The sequence below is a fragment of the Clavelina lepadiformis genome, chromosome 1 (assembly GCF_947623445.1).
Source record: "Clavelina lepadiformis chromosome 1, kaClaLepa1.1, whole genome shotgun sequence".
Taxonomy (NCBI): domain Eukaryota; kingdom Metazoa; phylum Chordata; class Ascidiacea; order Aplousobranchia; family Clavelinidae; genus Clavelina; species Clavelina lepadiformis.
The window spans coordinates 18014345-18042341 of NC_135240.1; the positions used below are offsets into that span (position 1 = coordinate 18014345).

Consider the following 27997-nt stretch of genomic DNA (forward strand, 5'->3'; position numbering starts at 1 on the left):
AACTCTAATAATTATATGATACCAATAAGCTTTTTGTTGTTTCCAAAGGCTCTGTGAAGTTTGTCATTCAAACCACCCTTTCACTGCTGTTTAATATACTCAGTGTCGTGTTGTGGACACTGCTCCGCAGTGTAACACATGTGTGGATGCAATTCAGAAGAAAAAAGACAGACAGCAAAATTAATAGTACACCAAAACAGAATGAGTCATATTGTAAAACGTCTGACTACTCTGTAGGTAGATCCTATGGGGATCGTTCGCATGTGCCCTATGCAACACCTTGTAGTCAAAATATTGTTGGCTTGAAAAAGTACAGTTTTAAGCAAAATAGCTTTAAAATAGTCGGACCACGGAAAAATCAAACATATGATTTTCAATACAATACTTTTCAAAATAGAAATTGGAAAAAATTGAACTCGTATAAAGATAGCGTCTTTGATACTTTCAAAAGATTGTGGTATGAACTCACAACTTTTAGTACAAAATATCACTTTGAATGGATGCGAAATGGTATTGCTTATGCTATATTGTTATGCAGTTTCCTAGAGCGCATAATTTTATTGCCGTTTACAGGCATTTTTTTGCTTTATGCGCATGGTTTAATTTTCAGTAGTATGATGCAAGAATGAGAGCTTTATTGCCCTATCTCAGAAGCCTTTTTTGATTTTTTGACGACATTTATCCATAACTAAAGTTCTTGTTCATTAACCTACAGTGACAGTTGCATTACCAAATTGAATGAATGAATGAATTTATTCAAAAATTGTTTAGTAAAAATGGATATACATACATAGTTGTTTTCTTTGTGTATTAAAATTTTAGGCAATAAAATGTTTTAAAGCAAGTAGTTTTTGTTAGTCACATTCAAGTTTTTATGTCTTTGAAAACACCATTTAAACCACCAGTTGCTCATTACTTATATTTAATTGCTTTCTTACTGTATGCGAAAATGTCAGCTATATTTTAAGATGTGCCCCAGGCGTTTTTTGGAGGGTATTATTCGCCTTTTCCACTTCAGCGGTTTGAACTTTTGTATCCCTTATATATGGGCATTGCATGGTATTAATGCTGTGCTTTTTCTACATGTGCACTGAAATCACCCTGGAAATTATGTAGCTATTTTGTGTAATGCTTTTGCAAGGCGGTGACCATACTCCAATAATCACTATTTTCTCCAAATATATTGTTTGTAATCTGTGAAATGTTCTGTATCATAGTAATAAAGCTTTCAACAACTGCTTGGCCATTACTCATAAAATAAACACGTTCATTGTTAGATAAATATGCTACTGTATATGGAGATGGCAAGACGTGAGCAAGTGTTAGTAGTATGTAGATACAGCTTAACAGGATGTAATGACTTAAACAGATTAATGAAAGCTAATAGGGTAATAACCTGTTTTCAAGCTATGGCACGTTTTTGTGTATAAATAGCATATTCTATCTTACATTTCCTGGTATGTCTTACGTAGTGAATTATCAAATTACCCATAGTACAATTGCAAATATGATTGGTTGCTTAAAATCCGGGCACAAGTGCTCATTGGCTGAGACTGCCATGGTTTTTTTCTCGTGTTATATGTTTTTTACATTTTAAAATAGTACATATTAACATCATTGCACTTCTACCAACTGAAGTTATTATACATAATTTTATATCCAAGTTACTTTTGTCTTCACTCAGAAGGTGTTGCTTGCATTTTTACAGTATTATTGGTTGGTAAAAGACAATTTTGATTACAAGTAACTTGTATTTTGTTTGTCATACCACAGCGCTAACAGTTAACAATTTTTTTTCTGCAGTGGTTATTACAAGATATAAAAACCTAACACCTGAACGAATTGAGCTGGAAAACAGGCATCATTCAATCAAAAACAATTTAGAAGAACTGTCTGAAGAAGCACTTACAGTACACAATCTTACCCAATACGAAAATAGCATCATGGATAATGAAAGTTTGAGGTTTGTATGAAAACCAAAACGTACGTTTATAGCTCTACTTGGTTTTTTAAAATTCTCTTCTTGTGCTATCTGCTTGATACATCAGAAATTTTTTACAGTGATTCTTCTGATGAAGAGGATGTTGACTGGGAAACCGAATTTCACAAGTCAGTTGATGTTAGAGATATGTTTGAAGAAGAAATGAAAGACAATACTGACAAAACTTCTTTTGGTATGATAGATTAACATAATTAAGGTTTATTGGAGTGAATCTCCCTGACCCAATCAAGACATAAGCACAAGTTCACACAAAATTGCTTATGTATATACCATGTTTTAAATGAATTTCTGACTATATTAATGTTAATAATTAAAATGAGCCTTCATAAACCAGCAAGACTGGTACATTTTTGTTTGGTGTGTCACATCTGTGGGTTGTGTAAAGTTCTTGACTGTGGTTTAAGAAATAACCAGCTAATGACATTTTAAATAGGAGTAAAACTACAGAATGATAGCTTTAAGTATAAGCAAAAAAGCCTTACTCATATGATTCATAATTCACATTTTACAATGATGACATATCAATAATTCCTACTTAAAATACCGAAGATGTAGGCTCTGACTTCCTGTGGATTTAAGAAATGTCGGGCCTGAACATTATGGCCTTTGTCGGTGCACAACATTTATAAGTAGCCCAGGTTGATATTTTAATGAGATAGGAAATTATACAAATGAACGATTGATTGTAATGGTGCTTCGTAGTTGCATTGGTCGCACCACCATTTGTAATGAATATTGTGAGTTCAACTGAAATTAGTGTGTTTTCCCTGCATGGCATGGCAGACCTACTAAGTAAAAGTAAATGAAATTAACTCAGATAGAATTTTTGTCCCATATACAAAAGCTGGCAAACTCTGTTCATTGCAAAATTTATCAAATTTGTTCCCACAACTGCCTGTTATTAGAAGAGCTTCTGTTTTGCCAATCACTACAGTTGCATACTAAAGGTGGAGATATATTCAAAAGTCTTGATGAATTCTTAACGATAATTCTCTATATCCTGGGAAAAATGTGCTGGAATATGTACCGATGGTGCGGCAGCATGTACTGGCATCAATTCGGTAGTGGTAAAAAGAGTTCAGGACAAAGCACCAAATGCAAAATGAACGCATTGTTTTTTGCACAGAGCACTCTCCGCCAAAAAGTTATCTGAGGAACTGAATGATACTTTGAATTCTGTGACAAAGTGTGTAAATTACATTAAATCGAGGCCACTCAACCAGCGTTTATTTTCTTGTCTGTGTGATGAGATGGGTGCTGACCGCACAGGCTTGCTATTGCATACAGAAGTGCGTTGGTTGTCACGTGATTAAGTACTCAAGCGAGTTTATGAACTCCGAAAAGAAATTGTTCTTTTTCTAAACAAACTGGATCATTTGGCCTTGACTGAACAGCTTGGTCAGGGAAAGTTCATTACAAACGTGGCTTACTTAGCCGACATATTTGATTCGCTAAACTGTTTGAATCAATCCATGCAAGGTTCTGGCTTTTCAATTATTGATCACACTGCTAAAATTACTGCTTTCTACAAAAATACTCATCCTGTGGCAAAGTTATGTGAAGCAAAATGAGTTTGACATGTTTCCAGAACTACAACAATACATTGTCGACAGAGATCTGTCTATCCAAGATACCATACTTGGACACCTTCAGTAGCTTAGCAAAAAGTTTGAGCACTACTATGGCAACATCTTGACGGAGTCCAAAGAACAAGACTGGATAATAGATCCTTTTTCTGTCGTAGATTTGTCGAAACTGCCCCTCCGTGTTGCGGAGGAATTTACAGAAATGACAGCTGATACAGCAAACCACATTTCTTTTAACTCCTTTAAAGTAAAACACCCAAAGGTCTCAGCAAATATTTACTTTTGGGTATCAATCCGCTCAACGTACCCGACTATGTCAAATTTTGTTATTCACCTACTCCTCCCATTTTCAAACACATGGCTGTGTGAAGCAGGATTCAGCGCAATGATTATATTAAAAACGAAACATCGTAATCGATTGGAAGTAGAGCATGACAAGCGGTTAAGCTCATGCAAAGTCAAGCCACGGCTTCAAAAACTTGTGGACAGTATGCAGATGCAACCATAGCACTAACAGTGCAAATTAAATTTTGAAACAAATGGACAATTTTGTGTTCGTGAAATCAAGATCGTTTGTTAATTGAAGCTTCTTAAAAGCAATCATTTTGAAATACTTTTGTGTTGCCACATTTCTCTGTAATTGTGTATAGTTTGTACATACTTACTTGTGTTATTTAGTTTCAGCATTACTTAAATATTTTTCTACGTATCGTAAAAAATGGGGTCGCATGTTAATGCTGATTTCATTTTCTTTTAAATTGGGCTCACTTTTTAAAAAGGTTGGAGACCACTGGTTTGGATATATATAATGTATCAATACGGATTTTTAATGCTTGCGATAGATGTCTTTAATAAAGATTTCTTCGCAATAAATTTACCAGGCAGTTGTGGCTTTGATATGTATAAGCATATCATGTTGCTTTCAGTGGGTGACTCACTCATGACTACATCCATGACCACTATAAGCCTATTTTCTGTATTTCTAGAATGTAAAAGCAATGAAAGCATTAGTTCAGAGAGCACAGAATCTTTGGATGTTGAAGAAAATAATTCATCTGAAGCTGCTCTGCAATCGTCTGAAACTTTGATTACTGGCTGTAAATCTATTCAAAGCAGTAATTTGCTCCAAAGTGTCAGTGAAGATTTTAATCTCCAGACTAATGAAAGTACATGTAAAGATGATGATAGAAATACTCAGGCGGTCTGTGGGTAAGTACTTAGTAACATAGAAATTAGTTCATAGCTAATAGTTTTTATTAAAAGTATATGTTAGTGTTAAGAGTTTTAATGTTTTAATTGCAATTTTTTTACAATAACTTGTTTTTCTGTTGAATATGTATTGATAAAGCATAGATTGTTGTAAAATGACTTCGATGTTACAAATTTCCAACTTTCTGAATAAATCGTTAAATAATTTTCAAAATTTAACTGGTGTAAAAAATTTAAATGCTTAAGGTTGGAAAAAAACATGTCACATTATGAGACGCCTCCATTGTTTTCATCTGAAACTACAAAACAAGTGAATAATACCAGCAAGGCTGCACTTTCTGCTGATGATGGAGTTTTACATACTACAATTCGTATCTTACCAAGGCAGTCGTCTGTTGACAGTATCCTTTTGAGATCTTCATCACGCAGGCAAAATGATACCAGTATTTGGAGTGATGTTGAAGGTATTGCAATTTCTTAGAAACTGATATTACATTGCATGATGTATGTTCGGATCCATGCAACTATCTCCACAATAGAAATGTTATAAATCATATCAATTCCCTCCAGCTCAGACAAATTTCTTTTGAACACTAAGGTGTGCACTTTGCAACCAAAGTAATTCCAATAGTATTTTATTAGTCTGGAAATATAATAAATTACTTGTTGTGGTAGATCAGGCCTTTGAAAGGTATTTATATGAAATTATTTCTCACTTATTGATTGGTCAACGATTGGCTGATCAATTTTACTGGTATAAAGGCTTTAAATGCAAGATTTTACTGTTTCTAATGAATTACTAGATATTTAATAACAACTTTAGTATCATTTGACTGAGATTGAAGATTGTTTTTAAAGTTCCCTACTTCAGAATAATCCTAACACCGTAAAAAGATTTAGCCCCTGAGTTCATTGAAATAAGTCCTAATCTTGATAATCTTTGCTCCCGATTAATTCCAAGCACTTTTAAAAATTGTACATATGCAATAATCATAGTTTAGTTAAACTCAGTGGTGGAGCCAACTGGGGGGGACAAGGTAGACAATTAATAACTGTTTAACCACTACATGTTATTAAAATTCTTTTCACCAATATGTTAACTGACAACTAGTCTTTGACTTGAAGCCACTTAATGTTAGACTTGCCACTCACTTCAAGAAAAATACCAAAGAAAATCTCATACATACATAATAAAAGGTTTATGTTAAGTAATTATTTAATTCTCTTTTCTCGACGACTTTTGAGCTTTCTATTTGCCCACAACCTGTTCGATGTCGAAAGTGGTATTGGGTTGGTACCTCTAATTTTAGTTTCTTAAACTATATTTCCAACTTTAAAACTTAAACATACATGGTAGCTTATCCAAATACAATTTTGACTTAATTTCAAAACTGGTAAGCAGTGAAAATGCAAAATGAAGCAAAAGGTTTACGCAGAATAATGTGGTCAAAATTTGGAATTAAACTACATGTCATTACAAGTAGCCTACAGTACACATTATTTCGCCTAACTAACAAATTCCGTAACTATAGAAAGTCTAAATGGCATTCATCTTCATTCTGTGGACCCTGCCTGATCATTAATTTGCTAACTTACATTCCGATGTAATGCATCATGACATAAAATTTTTGTTGTAATGTATGATAGTGGATCAGAACTGGAAAGTTTACCACTGCATTTATTGCAATTAACCATTATTTGTCATAAACTCATGTCTATGTCATAAAACATGAGTTGCAGGAAAAAATGAGAAGGGGCTTATATGCCACATATACAATAATAAAAGTATTTCTTCTGTGTTAAAAAAAACAAACTAGGAGATAACTTATATGCTGGTATACCTTTGTACCTTTTACTTGTTTTTTTAGATAACAAAGCATGCTCTAATAAAATTACTGGGAATGTACATAGTCACAAAGACTCCGGACTACCACCATTGGAAAGAAAATTATCTTTCAACAGGTATATAAACTAACAGTTAAATTTGTCAATAGAACTATGTCTGACAAGTTTGACCTTTTATATGATTGACTAACAGTATGAAAATACGAAAAAACACCAGGCACAGAAGAACAAGCGCAAATACAGTGGTGTTTTTTGAACTATGCAAGGAAGCCAACAATTCTGTAGCTATTTAGGTATCGCAAGTTTAACATGTAAAATCTACAGCAGTAGCAAGAAATGGTCGAAATATGTAAAATGTTGCAGTAACTGAATAAAACGTTTTCCCAAACATGCCAAGCTGCTTAGAGCACAATATGGGAACAGACCAGAATAAAAATGCTGGTTCCTTCAAAATTTATGTAAGCTTGTAATTCCTGTATTTTGGGTCACATAATGCTTTATAATATTTCATCAAGAAATCTGACACGTATAGTACATGAGATACAGAAAGTAATTTGTACTAGTTCAGTTTTCAGTTATTGTTGTATAACAACAGGCATTTTTGATGAATGCCTAAAAAGTTTCAGACATTACTTTCCATTTAGTCTGTGCACTCTGCTCTGCATCTTGTTTGGAGAAAGTTGTGACAATTAAGAACTGCACATTGAGAAACTGTTTTTTTGAAAGGCATGTTTTGTGTATTGTATTTCAAAAGCTTGTGTTTTCGTATACTGCAGAATGATAGTTTAGATGTAAACCAAAACACAATATAAGCGCAGCATCTCGCCCACATGGGCACTAAAGGATGCTTAGCTGCGGCACTTGAAATAAAAAAGGCCTGCTCAGAAAAGACATAAAAAATTTGTATTTGTTGCATAATACCTTTTCATTTTTGTGTTATTACTACATGCTTCGTTTATGAAGGCGTGGCAAAGAAAATGATTTGCAAACAATAGGCCCCATTAAAATTGTGATTGTTATTATAGAGCAGTAAAGAGTATGACAGATGACAAATCCCCAAGGGCTTAAAACATGCAAGATGGCAATAATACAATTGTGTTATAAGATTGATAGTTACCATGGCTGCCAAACCCATAAGGCACAAAAGAAAATATGGTCAAGTGATTTTGAACCTATAAGTCAGCAAATATTGTGGAGTTTTTTTCACAGTTTAAAAAATGAGACTCTTGCCTTCTGAATTCTACCTCATTTCATGATTAAATTATGCACCAATGCCTTACAAAATCCTAGAACAAGGAATACAAAAATCCTTATTCCTTTTATATGCTGATATGATTTTTGCTATATAAGATAACAGTATTAATAATACTGTATGATATATATATATAAAAGTTTTCAGTGTGATTTAATCCACAGATAACGACTAAAAATTGCATCTTATATATGAAGGCACGTTTGTTTTTTCTCATTTCATATATAAACTGTTTTTTATTTAGCATGCAGCAGCGTATGAAAGAAAGATTGGTTAAAAGGAATGAATGGATAAAAGCATCCCCATCTTTAAATCAAGAGTATACTGACAACTGCAAACCAAACCAGTTTTTTGAAAGGTTTACTATCTTACATATTTACATTAATGTTAAACACTGAAAAAAAACTAAAAATAGTTTTTGTTAGTTGTGTTATGTTTATATTCAGCTATTGTATGCAGCTTATTGTTTGTTATTACCAAAAGCATAATTGATTGTGTTTTGGTAGTTGAAACGGTTGTATATCATCTGAGTGACAGTTTATTTGAGTGACATAATTATAGTTCATTTGAGTGACACATTGATAAGTACTGTGTAATTCATTTGAGTGACAGATTGACATTTGTTGTTGTCACTGTGTTCATGTTGTGCAAAATGCAACAGATAACATGGTTTCCGTTGCATTTGTGTGAAGAGCAACGAAACCATGTTTTCTATTGCGTAGGTGCGATGTTGTGTGAAATGCAACAAATAAGACAAGATAAGATAAGAGCAATGGAAACCATGTTTTCTATTGCGTTGGTGTGATGTTGTGCAAAATGCAACAGATAACATGGTTTCCTTTGTATTTGTGTGAAGAGCAACGAAAACCATATTATCTCTTGCATTTATATCGTATGTGCCCCTCATTTCTCAACCATTACTGTAGTTTGAACAGTACTCACCAATGTGTCACTCAAATGAACTGTCACTCAGTTGAGCATGAATTATAATTATTTGTTACTCAAATGAAGTGTCACTCAGTTGATCAACTACTAGTTGAAACTAGCATAGATCTTAAGGCAGAATGTACTTTGTCATTATCACGATACACACCATAATAAGAGAAATTAGCTTTCACTGATCTTAACCAAGCCCGAATGTCATCTTTTAGAAATTGTGTACCAAACTCACAGTGTTCATGAGTATAGTAATATTGTTGGTTCACAATGAAATGATTACTGCTTGCAGAGCACATATCAGACATGCATTTGAAATCGCAAAATTAGATTGAACGTAGAGGGATCGCTTTGTGCACTGTAGCAACAGTTGACCTAATTCGGAAGTAATAGAAATGGATCTCGTATATTAAATACAGAATATGATACTTCTGTACTCAAAAGTTACAATTTCTGCTATTTAATAGACAGCCTACCTGTAGTTCTGGTCTGCATTAAGATGCATGTCATTACTGCACTCTTGAATAAGATACTTTATTAAGGATAGTCTAGGTCTAGGCCAAAACCTACAAAAACGGGGTTGGTTTATAAACCGTTGTAGTGTGAATGTTGTAAATTTTGAATAAAATTTATAACAGTCTTTCAGTAATAAAAATTAGCAATATATTTGATTTAAGCTCAGAATTGATATAATTGTAGCATTGACATTGCATTTTGACGACCATATTTATTATACCATATATAAACACAAACACCACATAGTGATTATTATCAGTAAAGCTGTTATAATGTTATCTAATTTCCTGTTGTGGTTTTTATATATATGCTGGTAAATTTTTTATAAATTTTCTAGAAAGCTCATTTCACCATCAACGCCAGATGCAGAGAAGTTTACTGACAGTTCTGACAATGATGAGTTTCACACACCGCTTGCATGTACTCCAAAAGGTAGTTGCATATATTGCCATGGCAAATAATCAAGTTTAAATTGCTAAAATTGTTGGAAAAGTGAAAAAGATTTACTCGAAAACTAATGTTTAGAATTTGCTCAAAACTGTTCATTGCACTTTATCCTTGGCAAAAGTTTTTTTCATTCTTTATAGGATTAAAATTTAGTCAAACGTTTCCCAGGTACAAATTTCTTTATGTATTTATTGTCTAAATTTGTGCAGAAAGTACGTAAATTAAGTAACATAGAAAAGTTTTTAGGTTTATTTGTTTGTACATAAGTTTGTGAGTTATATGTTAATTACCATATTTTTATTATTTTTAAGATACTAGAAGAGATTTTAAAACTCAATCGACCGTAGATAACGTTGACAACATCAACAGGATTTTACCCACTTTGCCGAAGGTAACATTTTGTAATGGGTAACACTTATACCATTATACCTGTCTACAAGCTACCTTTTTAAGCTTGAATATTGGGCTAAATTAAAAAAAACTAAATTAAAATGCAGTTATTTTCTGGCCTAAAAATTTGTGTTGGTCCCAATACATGTGACAAACAGTGCACACAAAACTATTTTCAAAATAACAAGATCAGAACCATTGACACATGAATTAAATGTACGAGTTTTGTGATGTATTATTTAAAATTTTAATCATTTTAATCGTCAGTAGCATTTGTAGGCTATTTATTTTTAGGTTTGGTAAGTGAGTATTAGCTACAATATCACTTCACAGAAGATCATTGGGAAAAAGATGAACCCAATTGTCTACGTAAGTCACAAAGCATAGAAGCTTTAAAGCTTACGTATTCATATCCATAAAGCTTTCGTATTCGTGAAATACACCTAAAAATTTATGAGATAGAGCCTCAACACTATGTGATGTAAAAGTTTGGTAATGTGCCAAATTACCGAGTAGCTAACCGCAACAAAACAGATAAATTTATGTTGAGTTAGAAAGACACGCTTTACCACGTGGTAATTATTTGTTCACGATGGTGCGTGACCTACACTTAATTTTCAACTAGTAGATACTACAACATATGGCAAAAAAGAGCCACAGATTTCACAAGATGATCTCAATATTAATGCAGAACATCTGCCTTCTAAAGCCATTGTCCATTTATTGTTTTCATTAAACGTGGTAGCAACAAAAAGATTATTAAAATTTGAAATGTCTTATACTTGTTGTTGCAAGAAGCATTGCACTTTCTCTTGATATTGTTTGTTGGTACTGTAGTGCTGAAATTATCTCAGGTCTTATACTGCTAACGGCCAATTACATCAGCCTAAAGTTTATAATAAATCTGATTTATCGACGGCAAAGAACAGCATAGAACAACCTTCTTTATCGGGTGCCAAAACCAGACTAAAAACTTTTTACCATTGTTTCATTTTATGAGGTTATTCTACAGGGATTGAAAGGGTGCAGTTTTTCATGCCTAAAATGAAGAGCTTTAAAATGTGTGCAAACAAGCACGACACATGGCTTAAAATGTGAAATACTCAAATTATCTAAAAAGAACGAAACGCTATACAACGTGACACATATATGTATATCGGCAGCATGGTTTTACATGCTCTATAATGTTATGTACAGAAAAGAATTTTACAGGTGATTTAAGCGAGAAAACTGTACTTTTAAACTAGGCCCAATAAGGCGGCGGCGACTGCTACTTTTGAATGCTTAACATTTAATAATTACAAAAACTTTTTCTGCTGCACTACTAAATGTAAACAAAAAGTCTCACAATTATCATGACCTTCAAGTAGAAATATAGAGAAAAACTTGTGCTATTGCTAACAATTGACCATAAACATTTCCTTTTCAACTGATTTTTTGTTTATGTCAAACGCTTGCTACGGGAGAAAGAAAAGGGCATTTCTATGCTAGGAAATACTTTTAAATAAAAAAGAACAGTTTTAGAATTAAAAAGGGGTTAATATACTGATGTATACAGTACACAGCAACTGACTGATTCATTGAAATTAAGGTACCTCATCTTGAAGCACTTTCACCCACTGCTCTTGCAACAACACCCTCAATAACAACCTGCATTGAAAAAGACTTCAAACTGAGAGAGGTAAATAATAGTATCATGTTTAAAACGTACAGTTAAAACGTGCATGAAATTTCTGCAATATAGTTTAACATATCACTAGTCTGCAAGCATAGTTCTTTAAAATGACTGCAAGTTTCTTGCAGCAACGAGTGCAGAAGAAAATTAGCCGAATGAAAGAACAGTCAAAATTGAACAAAAACAAAGGTATAGCCTTTTATTGTCTTGGAAGCCTTGTCTATGGCTCTTCAGACATGAATAAGTATTGTATTGTGTGTATGATTTTTTTAATATTGTAATTTATTTCTGGTAAACAGTAAAAAGTCCCACAACAAGTGGCACATCTTCAAGTATGAAATCACATGATATATCTTACGGTTCTTCAAATCTTGTGTCTCAAGAGGAGTCACAACTTATGTCCTTGCAGAAATTTTTACAAAAGAAGAACAGTGGTAAAATACTTTTACTTCAACGTCATTTGCTTTTAAATCACTTGATTATAAACTTTTTGTTTTTTAGATTGATATTATTCTGGTCATTAAGTTAAAAATTGAAAGTTTTTCATAAAAATTTGGATCGAAATCTAAAATTATGATCCATGTTTTTGTCCGAGTTTACATTTGTATTATTTTTCATAGTATTTCTTTTTTCTCGATTAACTGCTTTAAATTTTGATGCATTGCTTGAAATCGCCACTTAATTGCTTTTTGGGGAATAACCCAGAACCCTGGAAACATAAACACTTTGCTTGTGAATAACTGTCTTATGCTTTGAACTTTTGTTTTCAAACTTTGATTGTTGAAAACTAAAGTACAATCCACCCTTACAATCTGTTTGACTAAGAATTATATCTGGTCATGTCACAATGAAAAATTCTGGCTTTATAGGATACTTGAGCAACTTGGAAAAAAGCATAATTTTGAATAACATCTTTTGGCGCAGGAGAATTTTTCAATTAGGGTTCACAACCAAAGCATGTTTGGAAAAACTAGGAATGATCACATAGTCATAACCCTAATAAAATTTCTGTAGTGTTCTGAATTTTATTCGAATTAAAATGTTAAGCTTCTTCAACAAAACTTTCGGTGCCTGTTTATTTACGCTAGCCCCATTCACATAATAATATTCAGGGACAAAACATCTGACAGTAATGATGCAAATCCTCAAAGGACAACAAATTTTAAAGTCTATCTTTTTAAGGAATTTTATCTTTATAAAATTCCAGCAAATGCATATGTTAATTTTTCCTTTTTGCATACCTTTATCGGGGCAACCATACTTTTCAAAATGTTAATATTTTTATTTTAGAATCTGACAAACTTTATTTGTGCATTTAACTTGGGTATGGTCGAAACAGATTTAGGATACATATTTGTTGTATTTTGTTTGTTATTTTGTTTTTCATTCTGTTATTCACAGAATTACTGTTTTAGGCAATCAATAGTACCAACAGTTGACATTTGACCAACGTACCAATGATTTGGATAGAGCAAAAAAATCACACCAATTACTGTTATTTCTGTCTTGTTAACATTCAGAGTATAATAAAAAGAACAAGCACCATTTCAAATATTCCAGCCTTGATTCTTTTATACAACCGCTTCCTCACACCAATCAAATACCATCACCTAACATTTACAAATTTGTCAGAACTTGAATGTGAAAGTATGATTTCATCGTCAGATCTTTCCGATTAATGTTGGAATTTAATGAGAGATGTTCCTCAAATGCAGATATGGGTAGTCGGTAACGGTACAAAAAAGTACCGAAGGTTCCGGTATACAGTACTAATTCAAAAAAGTAGTGCGGTACTTTGCCAAACTGCGGATTCTGTTGTAAGTGCAATTTTTGCCAATATTATGACCCCGCTAAAGATTGGTCAAAAAATATGTGAACTCACTCTTTGCGACTTCATAGACCTTTTTATATTAAAAAAGAACATAATGCGCTAAAATTGGCACTAAGTTTTAATTAAAATGAAGTTTTAAAAATATACTTCTCAAAACCTTAAAGTAATCAGTTAAAGAATACCAAGAACCGGGACCGCCTTATATTTACTTAAAAAGTAATTCGGTACAGGGATTCTACCGGCGGTATTGGTACTGAAAAAGTACCGCAGTACTGCCCACCTCCACTCATACAGCATTCAAAAGAAAATCACTCAAAAGAAAATTTTAAAATATATGAATTAAAATGTTGTGATGGGTATTGTTGGTCAAGTGCCAATGTTTTATTGCTTTTCTTCATGTTCATTTTACTATTGAGCGCTTCGACTTTGTGGCATTGTCTCTGGTAATAAAGGGTAGGTTATATCTCCAAATCTTAATGTGATAGGTACAGAATAATAACATATTTGAAATCGAAGACCCAAATGTAGTCAAAATCAGCTGACAAACTCCATTCCAGAAAAATTGTGTAGGCCAGTAACGGGCACTTTTTTCGCTTTCAACTTTGTTTCGTTACTCCCTTTGCCTCATCTACGGGCGGAGTGGAGTGGCAGCACGCGCCGCGCTTTGAACATTTTCCAAGTTTTCGTTTTCCTCCTTAGTTTACATTGTTGTTTACACCTTTCTTCATATACCCTTACGTTTCCACCTTTGTTGAATACCGAGTACCTTACTTTACATTACGATTGTTAGTTTGCAAATGAAGTTTTATCAGTTTTTCATTAGTTAGCTTTCCTACTGATCACGTGCAATGCCAACATGAAATGTCTCAACAGCGCAGGCGTACACAGATATACTGTTCATCCCTCTTTAGGGTACCAACGGTCAGCCATAATCTGCAGACGTCGTAGCAGTATTTTGGCAAAAAGTTGGCCAATCCAAATTTGTTTTGTGACATTGCTATTATAAATATTATTTTTTATCATTGCTGTACTTTAGTTCTCGTAGGAGATAGCTGGAAAGAGGTGGAGGAGAAGTTTGTTAGATGGAAAAGCGCACTGGAAAGCAAAGGTTTGAAGGTGAACATCAATAAAACCAAAGCGATGAGAATTGGTAGAAAATCGTCGAAGGGAGTAGTCAGTACTGTTGATCCATGCGCAATTTGTGGGAAGAGAGTAGGGAGAAGTTCCATTCAGTGCAGAAAGTGCAAGTATTGGGTGCATAAGAGATGTTCAGGTATCAATGGAAGGCTGATGAGCAACGTTCCCTCTAATTTTTCACGAGTCTGAGCAAACACACTAACTCCCTGAGCGGTCCCTTGGACCACTGTGACCAACATCAGACGTGCCACGTGCGCACTGTGGCCATTATTATGCGTTTATTTTATTTTTAATTCAGGTTGGATTTTTTTCTTGTGCGCAGCACAGATTTTCTGTGCGCGGAGACCGTGTCAGCAGTGCGCATTTGCGCACGCGCGCAGCTTAGAGGGAACATTGCTGACGAGTGGAATGAATTACTAATGTGGCAGATGTAAAGGTTGTATTAGTGATGAAGAAGAGGAGAAATATGTGAAATTGGGAAGTGATGAGATCGAGCTTGTTAAGGAGTTTCGTTATTTGGGGGATATGATAGGGGAAAATGACAGTACTGGCAGGGCAGTGACGGCAAGAATACGCGCTAGTTGGAAAAAGTTTAAGGAATTGTCTGGTACACTCTGTGGCAGACTACTCTCTACCAACCTGAAAGGAAGGCTGTATAAAGCATGTGTAAGAAGTGTGATGTGTTATGGAGCTGAATGCTGGGCGATGAAGAAGGCTGATATCAGGCGAATGCAGACGACAGAAATGAGGATGATTCGAATGATGTGTGGTAAGACACTACGAGATGGGATTACCAATGATGTGATAAGAAGGTGGACAGGTGTGGAAGATATTGAAGAACATCTGAGAGGACATCGTCTGAGATGGTTGGGGCACGTTGAGCGAATGAATGAGGAGAGCTTAATAAGAAGAGTACAACATAAGATGATTGAGGGAAAGGTGAAAAGGGGAAGACCAAAGAAAACATGGGAAGAGACGGTGAAGGATGATATGAGAAGGAGAGGTTTGAAGATTGAGGATGCCATCGACAGGGGAAAGTGGAAGCGTCGCTGCAGACAACTGGTTGACCCTGAATTTGTTTCGGGGTGAAGACCAGGCCTGAACACCAGGCGAATGGAAGATGATGATCATTGCTGTACTTCCTTAACTACCCATACCTTGTTTAACCCGCAATCAATTATCTGGTTGTTTCATGAAATGGGTTTTTGGCATAGCAATACAGTAAAACAAACGAACTGTGAAATCTACTACAACTATAGCTATTCATACAGTGTTAACTGTTTTTCTGGGAAATCTCTCAAAGTGTTTTGTTTATGACTTATTCTATTTCATTCAGCATATAGTTAAAACTGTTTTAGGGCAATATACTCTTAGTACATTTTCCAGGTAAAACCCAAAATTTAGTATTCTAGATTATAATGAGTTAAATCTGTATATCTTTCTATGAGGTTGATGAATTAAATTTATCGCAGTATATACTTAGGCAAACTATTTGCTTAACGAATACTAATAACTACATAATTTGTTGCACAAAAACATTTATTATTCGGAAGTGTTGTTTGTTTTTAAAACAGAAACTGGGCAGAAAGATATCTTGCAATCACTGACAGTGAGAAGTTCTGTAGAAGGTTTAACACCATCGGACATTGATGCCAAAATATCCCGTCGCATTCAGATTGCTGCAAAACGTCACGCTAAATTGGAAGCACAAAAGCGATTACGCCGAGCACAGGTAATAATTGTCATAAAATGTATGTTACGTTTTTATTAATGCAATATGTTTACTTAATATTAAATTATAATTCATCAATAGAGTTTTGTCGATGTTAACTTAATATATACCAGTAATTCTATAAAAGTGCTTATTAGTGCCATTCTATCTTTTTTGCTTCATGCTCAAGCTAAGAAGCACACCGCTAAAAGCTAAACACATAGCTAAAAGTTGGGCGTAAGTGTTGCTTTTAACACAATTCAGATAGTCGACCAAATACTATGTAATAATGACAAAATGTAAAAGTTAAAAGAAAGAAAATGATGTTTTTATGCAAATCTTTGTCGTATTGAAAATAAGTTTTTGTTGCAGTGGTTGGAATGATATTTACATTGTGCTTACATAAAAATAATTTGCTTTTTATTAGTTTCTTTTTCCCTTTTTTTAAATTTAAGGGTGTAGACTGTAGACTTTCATACAGAGAAACCATAAAATTTATTTTCTTTTTTTTGTAATTATGTATTTTTGATGCAACAAAGGTAATTCAGCGTCAATTAGAAGAAGTAGAAGTGAAGCAAAGAGGCATCGAAGAACGAGGGGTGAAGTTAGAACAACTTCTAAGAAGTGGGGGACGTAAGTATGAGAAACTTTTAAATTAGCCAAATGGTAATTACTATACTGCACTGTTGTCGATGTTTTATGCTATTAGGTTAGGCGTGTTGGAGTGACTTTTCTTATCTGAACAGGGTGCTATATTTATGTTATTATTACAATTTAAAAGATTTTTTCACACAACAGCTAAACCAAAATAATGTGCAGATGAAATATATACTAGTAGTTTTTTTCAAGTTTACTAGTTTCTTTGTTATTATCGTTTACTGTATATCAACAAAAATATGTTTAAATGGCCACATTGGCTTCTTTACAAAAGTATGCAGCTTTATAAATCAAGGGACTAATAGCTCATATTACATCTTGTTTCTTTGCTTTTAAGATGAAGCACAAGGTGAAGGTTCAACGCAAATGGAAGAGTGGTTCAAATTAGTTCAGGAAAAAAATAATTTGCTTCGATATGAAAATGAATTGATGATATTGTAAGTTGTTTTTTTTTGTAAATAAAACACTACAACGAAAATATAATAACCATGACTAAAAATAGCACAAATTGCATTTTCTTGGTTGTCATGGTCACTGTACATGGCTAAATTAAAGCCTTGCTTCTCAAAATATACATTGATAGAAAATAATTGTGTTAATATGGTGAAAGGGTAGAACCACAGCTTGATGATGACAATATTAACATCATTTGCAATGTACACTAGGATACTAGATGACATGTGATTGTAAGTTTCAATTTGTGGATTTTAATTGATCATCTTTAGTAGTCTCTGGCAGTGTGACAGTAAATTATATTATAAATGTTCCCTTTCCAATATAATATGTGAACACTCTGTAACAACGCTCACAGTTTAATTAACTACGTGAACTGAACCACATGCAAAACCAAAGTTTGTTTATTATTTCCTTATTTCTAGTTCAGTGCTGGTGCTCATAACATTTTATTTCGTAATGCAAAAAATTGCACAACATTTCTTAGAAAGAATGCTGTGCAGAAACTTGCTATGGAAATTTCATTGGCCAACCTTCGTACAACAGAGTTTGCACCTAAAATAATTGTTATGACTTAATTGGCCTGATGTTGTGCTTTTAGTTATTTCCTTTTTTTTTCAGAACTTGATAAACAGTTGGTATATCTAAAAACTGGTTTTGTTTACATTTAAAAACAATAGGGATCCACAAACGCTTTGGCAGCACCGAAAAGGGTCCTTTGAGACAAAAAAAAATTGAGAACCACCAATCTTGCTATTTCACACCCAATGAAAATGCCACATGAACCAAACAGAAATTAGATATGCAGTACGCACATATCAATTAGTAACGACTTCACTGCAAGATGAAACGCTCAAACACACGTATTGGATGTGCTTCCACTACTAGCAAAAAAAAAACAAAACAACATTATGCATATTTTCAATAAATAAGAAACCGGGGACTATCATCAAAGTCATGATACACTTTTTTTTAATTTTTCCTTTTAGATGGGACTTACACTTTAAAAATAGTACCTTATGTTAATAATAACTTAGTATGTAACAAACCTTAGGTTTCATTTTAAATGTAATTTTTGGTATGTCGATCTATGCATACTATGGGTACCCAAATTAATTTTTTCAAAAGACTAATATCAATATGTGTACAAAATTGGAATTATCAGAAAAAGACCACCACTGGATAGAAAAAACAGACAACGTGATTGTTAATAAAGTATGGAAAAAATCTGAAAACAAATTACTTTTATGGAGTTATTCAGCTCGTTTTAAACGTATTCTAATGATGATGTTATTCTGTTGTTGATACAATCGATGAATTTCAATTAATATCATAATTATGTATTGTAATTAAGTGTTGCTATCTGTACGAGAAACCGTTGAACTTGAGTAATCATATAATACAGCAACATGTCAGCAATTACAAGTAATTACAAAATTAAATTTTCAAATCTGTAGCAGGTAGTGAATCTATACTACCTATAGTATAAGGCAGAGGTGTTCAAACTACTGCCCGCGTGCCAACTGCGGCCCTCCACCGGTTTTTTATTGGCCTTCAGCCATCATCAGGCTCGCTTGAAACTTGGTTTCAAAGATAAAGAGAAAGAAATATGAAACAAAAGTTAGAAATTAAAGAAAAACAAACATTATTTTAATATGGCTTACATAAAACTAAAGTTAGGGGTCGTAATTAAGCAAATACTGCAAAGCATTTTAAACAATTGTGCATGACAATAGGAATACATAACTGCAATTGTATATGGTCCCACCTGTCATGAGACCCTGAACGGTTAACTGCTAAGTGCTGTTATGCGTTGCACCGAATATGGTAGAACCAAAGACATTTTAGGTAAGCACGTTGGCTACATAAAATAAAAATCTTTGTTGTTATAAACAGGGCTTTGGAGCAGGCATAAATGTTAAATTGCTCCAGCTCCATTACGTCAAAAACTGAGGTTTAAGGATAAACGCTTAATTTGGAATATCTAGCGTTTCAAAATAATCACTAACAAAGCAACACAATCAATGAACACAAAACATTTATTTCTGCACAAAGAAGTGTTCAAAAACCATTCGTACGAAGGAATAATATTGCCTCTATCAAGTCTTCTTTCATCGAGCATCTTAAATCTTATCAAATACATCGGAGCCGGAGCTGGAGCTATTTTCAAACAACTGGCTCCAGCTCCATTTGAATTTCATGTAGAGCTCCAGCTCCGTTGAAAATGCTTTGCTCCGGCTCCAAAGCCCTGGTTATAAATATATAAGTCTTAATCAAAATATTTTGAGAACCAGAATGACTGATAAGTAGGGCCCGCAAAAGTCAATAAAGTCAAAATTTTTTAAGGACCTCGTCTGACCACGAATCAAAGAATAAAGTTGTTTTCAGCACCTAGGGGATTGTTACTAAGAAGTTTATAGGTCAAAATAAAGTCAAAATTTTCAATAAAGTCAAAATTTGTCAAATTATGGCTTTTGACAAAGTTTTTGTGTTTCTTGAGAGTAATTTTTGTAAAAATCCTCGTGGAAGCATTGTAAATCAGGAACTGCGACACAATTAAACCATATTAACCCATAAAAACAGAAAATAAGTCACAATGCCCACTTGGATCAGCAGTAACTTTTATCGCAAATTGTCCATTGTTTATTCATTGTTGCGTATTTAAATAATTCTTATAAAAGACTTCCTCTTCATAAACGTGGTCATATCGAAGATCAACAGTTTGGATTTTAGGAATAGCCTACTGACATTCCGTATTAGGCTACAAAAATGCCTAAGCAAGCTAAATCGTCTTCAGCAAAAGTTAGACAGATTTGTCGAGATTTTTCTGATTAATTGTTTAATCTGCTGTTTATTAGAATTTACCATGCGGAGATAATCGAGGCAAAGTGCCTTTTTCACAAGGACAAAATAACACAAGCTACCTAAATCTATCGCCAAAAAACACGACGCACTTTTTATAATCCATAAAACACCTTGACTTTTCGACAAAATATTACGTTTGGGTCTGAAATCGACAAAATGTTATGTTTGGGTAACTGGAGGAAGAACTGTGGCCTCTACAAATAAGCAATTTCGTTAGGTCAAAATAAAGTCAAAATTTGATAAAAATAAAGTCAAAAAAAAATTTTTTTAGGTCAAAATAAAAATGGCCCTACTGATAAGTGTTTATGTGACGTCTTTGGCATCGTATTATTGCTCCCACAAAGATCGATGAAGCATTGTGGTTTGTTATCTGCCCATATTCAGAATGAAATCATTGGAATAATTTTTTAAAATTTTTGTCTTATATAGTGCTAAGCTGGGTAGACCTTGCATTTGTGATAATTTTAGAGTTGTATCGGCAAGCGAATCACTACAGTTTGTGACTTTTTTCGCCTTTAGCTGATGTTTCCTTGGCCTACTGTTCAGCACTTTCAATTTCAAACTAAATTTTACCATCAATGCCATTGTTAATGGTCTTTAAAATCTTTATTATGTTGTGTATAAAGCAGCAATCCTCACACATAATTAGTGGCCTAGCCACTGATTAACGTTTTAGTGCATGGCCCTCGGTGAAAAATGTTATGAAACCCCTGGTATAAGGTATTATGATTACTGTCATTGTGTATAAATTAATGTGAAATAATATTTGGCTATTAGTAAGTGTTTGCTTGAAACTTGAAATTGTTTATGTATACTGGTATGTTATGTGTTATACATATAAGATATGTATTTTATTGAATAATTCATATAACACAATACAAAAAAACATATCATATATTTTATTAGTCAGCGAGAATTGCAATTAGAAGATGCACAGAGCCAGCTTCAGCAACAACTCAGAGAAAAAATGACAATGGATGGTGGGATTATGTTATTAAAGCTATTTTGAATGATTAGTATTTAATAAGTTTAGTTATGTCTGATCAAAATCAGAACATTTATTTTTACTGTGAATTTGGATCGAAATAAAAATTTCTATGCATAATGTTTTCTGTACTATTATAATGGATCAAACAGTAACCTTTGATTCAAACTGTTTTTGTCTTTTTTGTTCTTCATCATTTTTTCTTCTTACGATTTTAATGCACAATAGCTTTCTTAGTCGATAGTCGATAAACTTTGAAATTAGATATGTAGGTGGAGCTTGGAAATGCCTCAATTTCTATCATTATTGAACATTGTTACTTTAGTACTTTCATGGCAAATCGCCAAAGCCATCAAAAAATAGGCTTTTTTGACTTTTAATAACTCTTTTATGGCTTGAAATTTTGCAGATCGTTACCTGCAGGTATTTAGCTAAAACGACAACTTTATTCAAATCTGTGGTAAGGCGCTGCTAATGAAAATGTTGGGGGTACTTTGACAGTTTAACAATTCAACCTCTCCTTTCCAAATCTCCTGATGGGGATGCTAATTTAATTTGTTGCTTACTTAGAAGTGACAACAAAAATAATTTTGACATTGCACAGTTACCGAGCATGTCAGGCCAGCGTAGGCTTCACCTGTAGGCTTATAGGCTAGACTACACTGTACTAGACTGAATTCAGCTGAATGCAGCCCCCATTGGCTATATGCGATTGCTCTGGCAAACTGTATGTTTAAGCCTGACCTGGCTGAGAAGATTTCGAAGATCCACGCTCAAAATTTGATTCGTCATGGAGATGACCTGATCGTTCTTTTTCTTCCAACATTTCTTTGCACACGACAACTCACTTAAATAACATCAAACGACTTTCATATGTGTGTGGGGCTTGAAAAGAACTTGTTTTGTTTCGAAGTTGAGCATGATAGCCCTGGCTAGGGATCTAAGCCTTAATTGTAAATAGCAAGCAAAAAAGGGCAAACTTATTCCCAATTTTATTGAAGACCTGAACTTCTTTAGCAATCCTATTTTTTGCTTTTGTATTGATCAAAATCATCATTTGATTGCATGCATTGCTGTTAGACTTGAGAAATGAAATGTGTTAAGGTGTTACTGTTAGATAGCTGTGTCTCCTAGAATGTCAGTTTTAGTGTGTAAGTTGTTGTAATGTTGAGTATGGTAATAACTTTTTGTGGCTTTGCAACATTGTCATGTAATATCCATCATAAAGGCAAGATCCTGCAACCTTTCCTAGCAATAATTTTTCTTTACTGGACTGCCCCTTTCTCCATAAACTAACGAATTTTCTCTCACAGTTTAAAAAATGCGGGAGCACAAATATCAACATAACATTCGTACTTCACTGCTTCAGTGTGATATGGTTGGCTAGTCGAAATGCCATTCTCATTGAGAAAGCAGGCAAATTGACAAGGATTAAATCTTGTTGCTTTGATAAAATTTATTGTTTGGATGACCACTCTCATAACATCATCCATTTATAGTGTTTTGGATCATCACATTTTTTCATGCAAAATAGAATGAAATGCCTCCATTCCTCCATTTTCTGGATAAATGCTAAATTCTTTTATCATGTGTTAAAACTTGTTACCCAATATCTACAAAGCAAAAAAGAAAATGCATAAACCATGTGACCTTTTTTGTTATAAAGGATTTTAAAATTTGCAAATTACAATCTTTCCTTTTTTAAATAGTGGGTAAAGGAATTTACTTTTGTTATTTTAGTTGCTTCCTGGTGGATAACTTAAGCAATGCGATTGGGCATTTTTTTTAAAACCTTTCCGACAAGTATTGATTAAAGACTTGCTTTTTAGCATATTCTGAATTTTATTCTGTACAAGCTTGAGGCCGAATTATACCATCTTGTAAGACATATGTTTGACACCCCATGGGGTATGTATAAGGCGTGTACCGAATCGTATCTTTTCCATTTGGTCCAAAAGCGAATTTTTTCATAAAGGAACGAAATTCTTTCACCTGATCCTGCTTGTTTATAGCACGAAAATATTTTCATCATAAAAATGAACGAAACAGTGCAACAACAATCATTATATGCTGCTGTTATAGATTCCTTTAATGAAGTACTTTTAAGCAAGTTTTTTAAAGTGTCTTGAAGATGTAGTATTTGACCAATTTGTTAAATAATTTAGAGCATTTTTACCCAATTCGGCTGAATTGATTTGGCATTCCAAGACTACATATAAATTGAAATTCTCCTGGAATTTTCTTAAGTCATTTCTACTGTGAAACGTTTTTTTAAATTTAACGTAATTATAAAAGCTGGCAAGACTTTGTTTCTGGCACTTATTGAGGAACCACCCAACAACCCTTTAACGTGAGGACAATCGAGTTCTCAATGACCTGATAAAATTTATCCCACAGTGGTTGAGAAGACCCCTTGGATATGATCTCACTTGACAGTAGTGGGTCCAACTAAACAGACTCCGCATTCATGCCAGAATATTCATCACTGGGAACTAGCGACAAGCAGTGCCTGCTCCTGCTTAACGGCATCTCAAACCCCCTCATGTACTGGAAGAGTCCCAATCTTGGGTCCCTCTTGCGGGCTTGAACAACCCAGCCCTTCTCTACAAATTACCTAAGTGCTTGTAATTTTTAACTCAGCACTTATTTATTCCTTTCAATAATATATATATAATGGTTATGAAAGTTAATTTTTGAGCTTGGTCACATGTCTACTTTTATGGGAAATTGCTGTTAATTTTAAATAGTTTTGGTATGGATTAAATAATTAACTTTTTTACGATTGAAATGTAACAAAATATAACCATGTACAACCATGGAGTAGACATAATCAACATGTTTTGATAAGCCAGAGATTTTTAAACGACCTTTTTGGTATTTTTGGTATGCCCCTGACTGCGAAGTATAGTTTTTCAAATGCTGATTAATTATATAAGAGTCAAAAAAATCCCTGTCAAAGTGGCTCGGTTACTAAAAATGTTAAGCTAGCTTAGATTAACTATAACTGCACCCAGCAACACTCAGGTGCTGCTGACCTTTTGAACCAATGGCTCGTTAGTAGCTCGATGTTATTTTTGACCTTGTAAGAAAGTCAAAGTACTGCCACTCCACAACTTGTTATTTGTAATTGTCTTCCCTTGAATTGGGACCGTTTGGTTACGGTGTTGATAGCAATTACATTTTCTACAAATCATTAAATATTAAGTTAATTGATAACGAACACAAAACATGCATAATGACAGTAATAGGCTAGTAAGAATTATTTACTGAACAATTCTTGGCCCAATAACATGAACTTTTATAATAAGTTTAATAGTCACCATGTAATTTTCATAACTTAACATTCTACAGTATTTCTAATAACAGAAACATAATTTAGAATAGTTAAACACTTCCCGAATTGCTGTGCATTGTACCTTAACCAATGAATGGCAAAAACACAAATTTACCAGGCACACCAGCGCTAACTGTGGTACCCGGCCAGTAAATTAACACAATTATTAAATTCAAAAAAGGAGAATAATTAGAACACGTTTTTTGGTAGTAACACTAACCAAGGCTAAAATGCACCTAACTAAATTCAGGTGGGTGTAGCCACCATCTGGCTTGTTGAAATAAGGTGATTGGGCTGCTACGTCGATCTGCTTATAGAAGTTAGATCTTCCTGAAAAAATTTATGTAAAATATCTGTGCTCAAATATTAATCCAATCTGGAGCGTTATACATGCCTAGAATTAAGGATATGCTGTTAACTTCTGTTTGTTTTTTGTGTTTTGTTATTAAGTTAGCTATATACAAAAATCGTATAACAGTGTTATTTTGATTGTGATTAGATACACACAAGACTTCTAGCCAATTGGCAGAAGAAAAGGCAATTCTCCAGAAAATGCTTGAGGTGGTCGAACAACGTGACGAATTAGTTCGACTACTGGAAAAACTAAGGCTAAAGTTAGTAAATTGTAGCCCATTTTTACCACACTATTTGACCATTTGTGAACTTTTTTATTTAATTTATCTAGTCCACATCAGAATGTAAGAGTTGCTTTACATTCATTCAACGTTGCTTGGTGTTCATCTTAATGCTTATTGATATGAAAGTAAGCAATTTTGTGAGCATTCAATCAGACCAAGTTTTATAATTACAGCTAAGTTAGTTACATTAAAAGTTACCTGCTAAGGCGTGATTTGCCTGTCCATTCCCAAAGGTCAAGTACATTTCCGGCCATAATATCATTAAAAATTAATACTATTAAATCATTACTAAATCAATATTAAATATTAATATCAATACTAAAATTAAGTTTTACTTGATAATATTGACATTACTATTTTTATTATGTGTGGCCGACACTGCACACAAATTTTCAATCGTTAATGACTCGAAAATTATACGTCGTAAATTGATCGGATATTTACAGGTTAGTAGCAAAAACATCTGGCTTCCTGTATACATCATAATTGTAAAACTAAAGAAAATGCATTTAGTGTAAATTTAGTATTTCTACAAGTGATACATTTGTAAAAGTTTTTCTTGTTACGCCGCCCCCCGCTGTGAGAAAAAACAGGTCACCGCAAAAAGAGAACACAAGAGAACTAGTCAAGCTAGGAATGCGTGAATGAGTAAACGAAAACAATACGCTTCAATGCGGAGAAACACCAAAGATTATGACGTAACAATTGACGTATTTCAGAATCCAAATTTCAAAAATACAATTGCCATCGTTACACACTTTAAAATTTTTGTAAAAATGAACCTATAGCGAAAGTCAAGAAAGCATGTTTAGACATAGCTCATATAATAGGCAGTTTGTCATCTCTCGCGCCCCCCCTTGTGAATGTTACACGCCCCCCAGTTTAAGAACCACTGCACTAATGCATGGTGAAGAGCAACAAAGTTAGTATGGTTTAAAACTTGGATGAAAATAATAATGATAATAATCACTTGACCTCAGATAGTAACTAACACAGCCTTTAAACGCAAAGTAGTTCTGGAAACAAGGTACTTCTTGCGTTGTTTGTGAAGACCATTCCCCCTCTGACTGGTTCAAAGTCCATGATGCTTTCATCAAATCACATGACTGGAACTTGACAATTGTTATGTACTGTATATTCATTTGGATGCCAGAGAGTTTTTGCATTCTTGTCTCACATTCCATGCACATTTTGTGTGCAAAACAACGAGAAAACTCCTGGTTGTAACTTTAGTGACAGCACAGTAAACATGAGATAACACTCACAAGTAGTATTTAGGATATGTGCAAAAAAATATCTGACAAACTGGATGTGCGATTAACTATCTACTCAGATTATCCTTGTATGAATGTTTTTAAAACATTGTTAAGATGATACTATAACATCCTTTGACATGATGCTTGTAGACAAGCAGTTATTGTCGTGGAAGTTTACTAGAACGATAGATAGTTAACAAGACTTAACAAGGGTGGTTATAGTCACGTTATTAGTAATTTTGGAATCTTCCTAAAACTAGTTGTTCTTGTAAATCAATTGTTTTATATAACTTTTCCCTTAATGTTTTAATATATCACAAACTTGTTAAAAATGTTTTTGTTTGAAAGAATTGTAGCTTTTATTAGTAAGGTTCCTTTTTGCAATGACAATTTTTTGTTATCGTTTAAACTTACGATTCATTAAGCAATTAAATTTTGTTTCAGTCAGCATTAGACTGTGCTCGAATAATATTTCAACAACACTTTAAGACAAGTTACAGTCAATCTGCTGACATGCTTTGCTGGAAGTAGTGTAAATAAAACCAATTTTTTGAATATTTAGAGAATCGCATGAAAATGATGATCTTGAGACTTCATTGCTTATTAAGCGTACAGAATTTGCTGATTAACTGTTTCGATCTATTCTGTCGTATACTGGAAGTGTAAGGGAGGATTAGCCTACTAGAGATATGCATTCCATGATTATTTTAAATGATATCTAATATCTTGATATTTTTTGTGCACTGCTTGTTTTATATTTGTAGTACTAAATGTTTTGTATTGCAAAGTACAATGTAATATTTTTAGGAATGTGTGTGCAATAAGTTCTTGTTTATACACGACAATTTAGAGTAATATTGTCTAACCATAAAGCCATCTCATTATGTGCTGCTTTTGGTATTGTTTCAATCCAGTAAAGAAACACACATTGTATTTGAAAATCATTACATTAGTATTAGTTTATACTTTTTTGCACTATTTAGTTATAATGTTTTTTCTAATTTTTTTAATTGTTTCAGAACAGATCACATGTTTGTTTGTTTATCGCATTTAGTAATGTATCTTCCAGTGATTTGTTTAGTGGCTTAAGGTAGCCTAATTGATGTTGTAAATTTCTCTGAAAGCCGTTGCTGCAAATTGTTTTCCCCTGCAATGTTTATGGATGATTTTTACTGAACAAATTTTTGTTTTTTGTTATGACTATGAGGAGTTCTCGGCGGTTTTTCTTTAGAAGTTTAATAAACTAGCAGGCTTCTAATAACTGGCTGTGAC

General features: G+C 33.6%; 1 protein-coding gene across 5 annotated transcripts in view; it reads left to right on the forward strand.

Moving 5' to 3' along the window:
• LOC143458455 (protein-methionine sulfoxide oxidase mical3b-like) overlaps positions 1–27980 on the forward strand; it is an 84394-nt gene extending 56414 nt beyond the window's left edge. For 3 of the 5 annotated variants that reach the window (XM_076955317.1, XM_076955316.1, XM_076955314.1), the window contains 17 exons: positions 1804–1963; positions 2062–2174; positions 4575–4797; positions 5044–5261; positions 6666–6759; positions 8139–8252; positions 9684–9778; positions 10105–10184; positions 11775–11864; positions 11987–12047; positions 12158–12292; positions 16401–16558; positions 17077–17170; positions 17532–17631; positions 21419–21492; positions 25331–25445; positions 27288–27980. In XM_076955317.1, the coding sequence (XP_076811432.1) occupies positions 1804–1963; positions 2062–2174; positions 4575–4797; positions 5044–5261; positions 6666–6759; positions 8139–8252; positions 9684–9778; positions 10105–10184; positions 11775–11864; positions 11987–12047; positions 12158–12292; positions 16401–16558; positions 17077–17170; positions 17532–17631; positions 21419–21492; positions 25331–25445; positions 27288–27354 (1991 nt within the window). In that variant the 3' untranslated portion in view covers positions 27355–27980. Of the gene's footprint in view, positions 1–1803; positions 1964–2061; positions 2175–4574; positions 4798–5043; positions 5262–6665; positions 6760–8138; positions 8253–9683; positions 9779–10104; positions 10185–11774; positions 11865–11986; positions 12048–12157; positions 12293–16400; positions 16559–17076; positions 17171–17531; positions 17632–21418; positions 21493–25330; positions 25446–27287 lie in introns of those variants that run through there. The other 2 variants (XM_076955318.1, XR_013117674.1) reach the window with 2 other exon arrangements.
• The last annotated feature ends 17 nt before the right edge of the window (positions 27981–27997 follow it).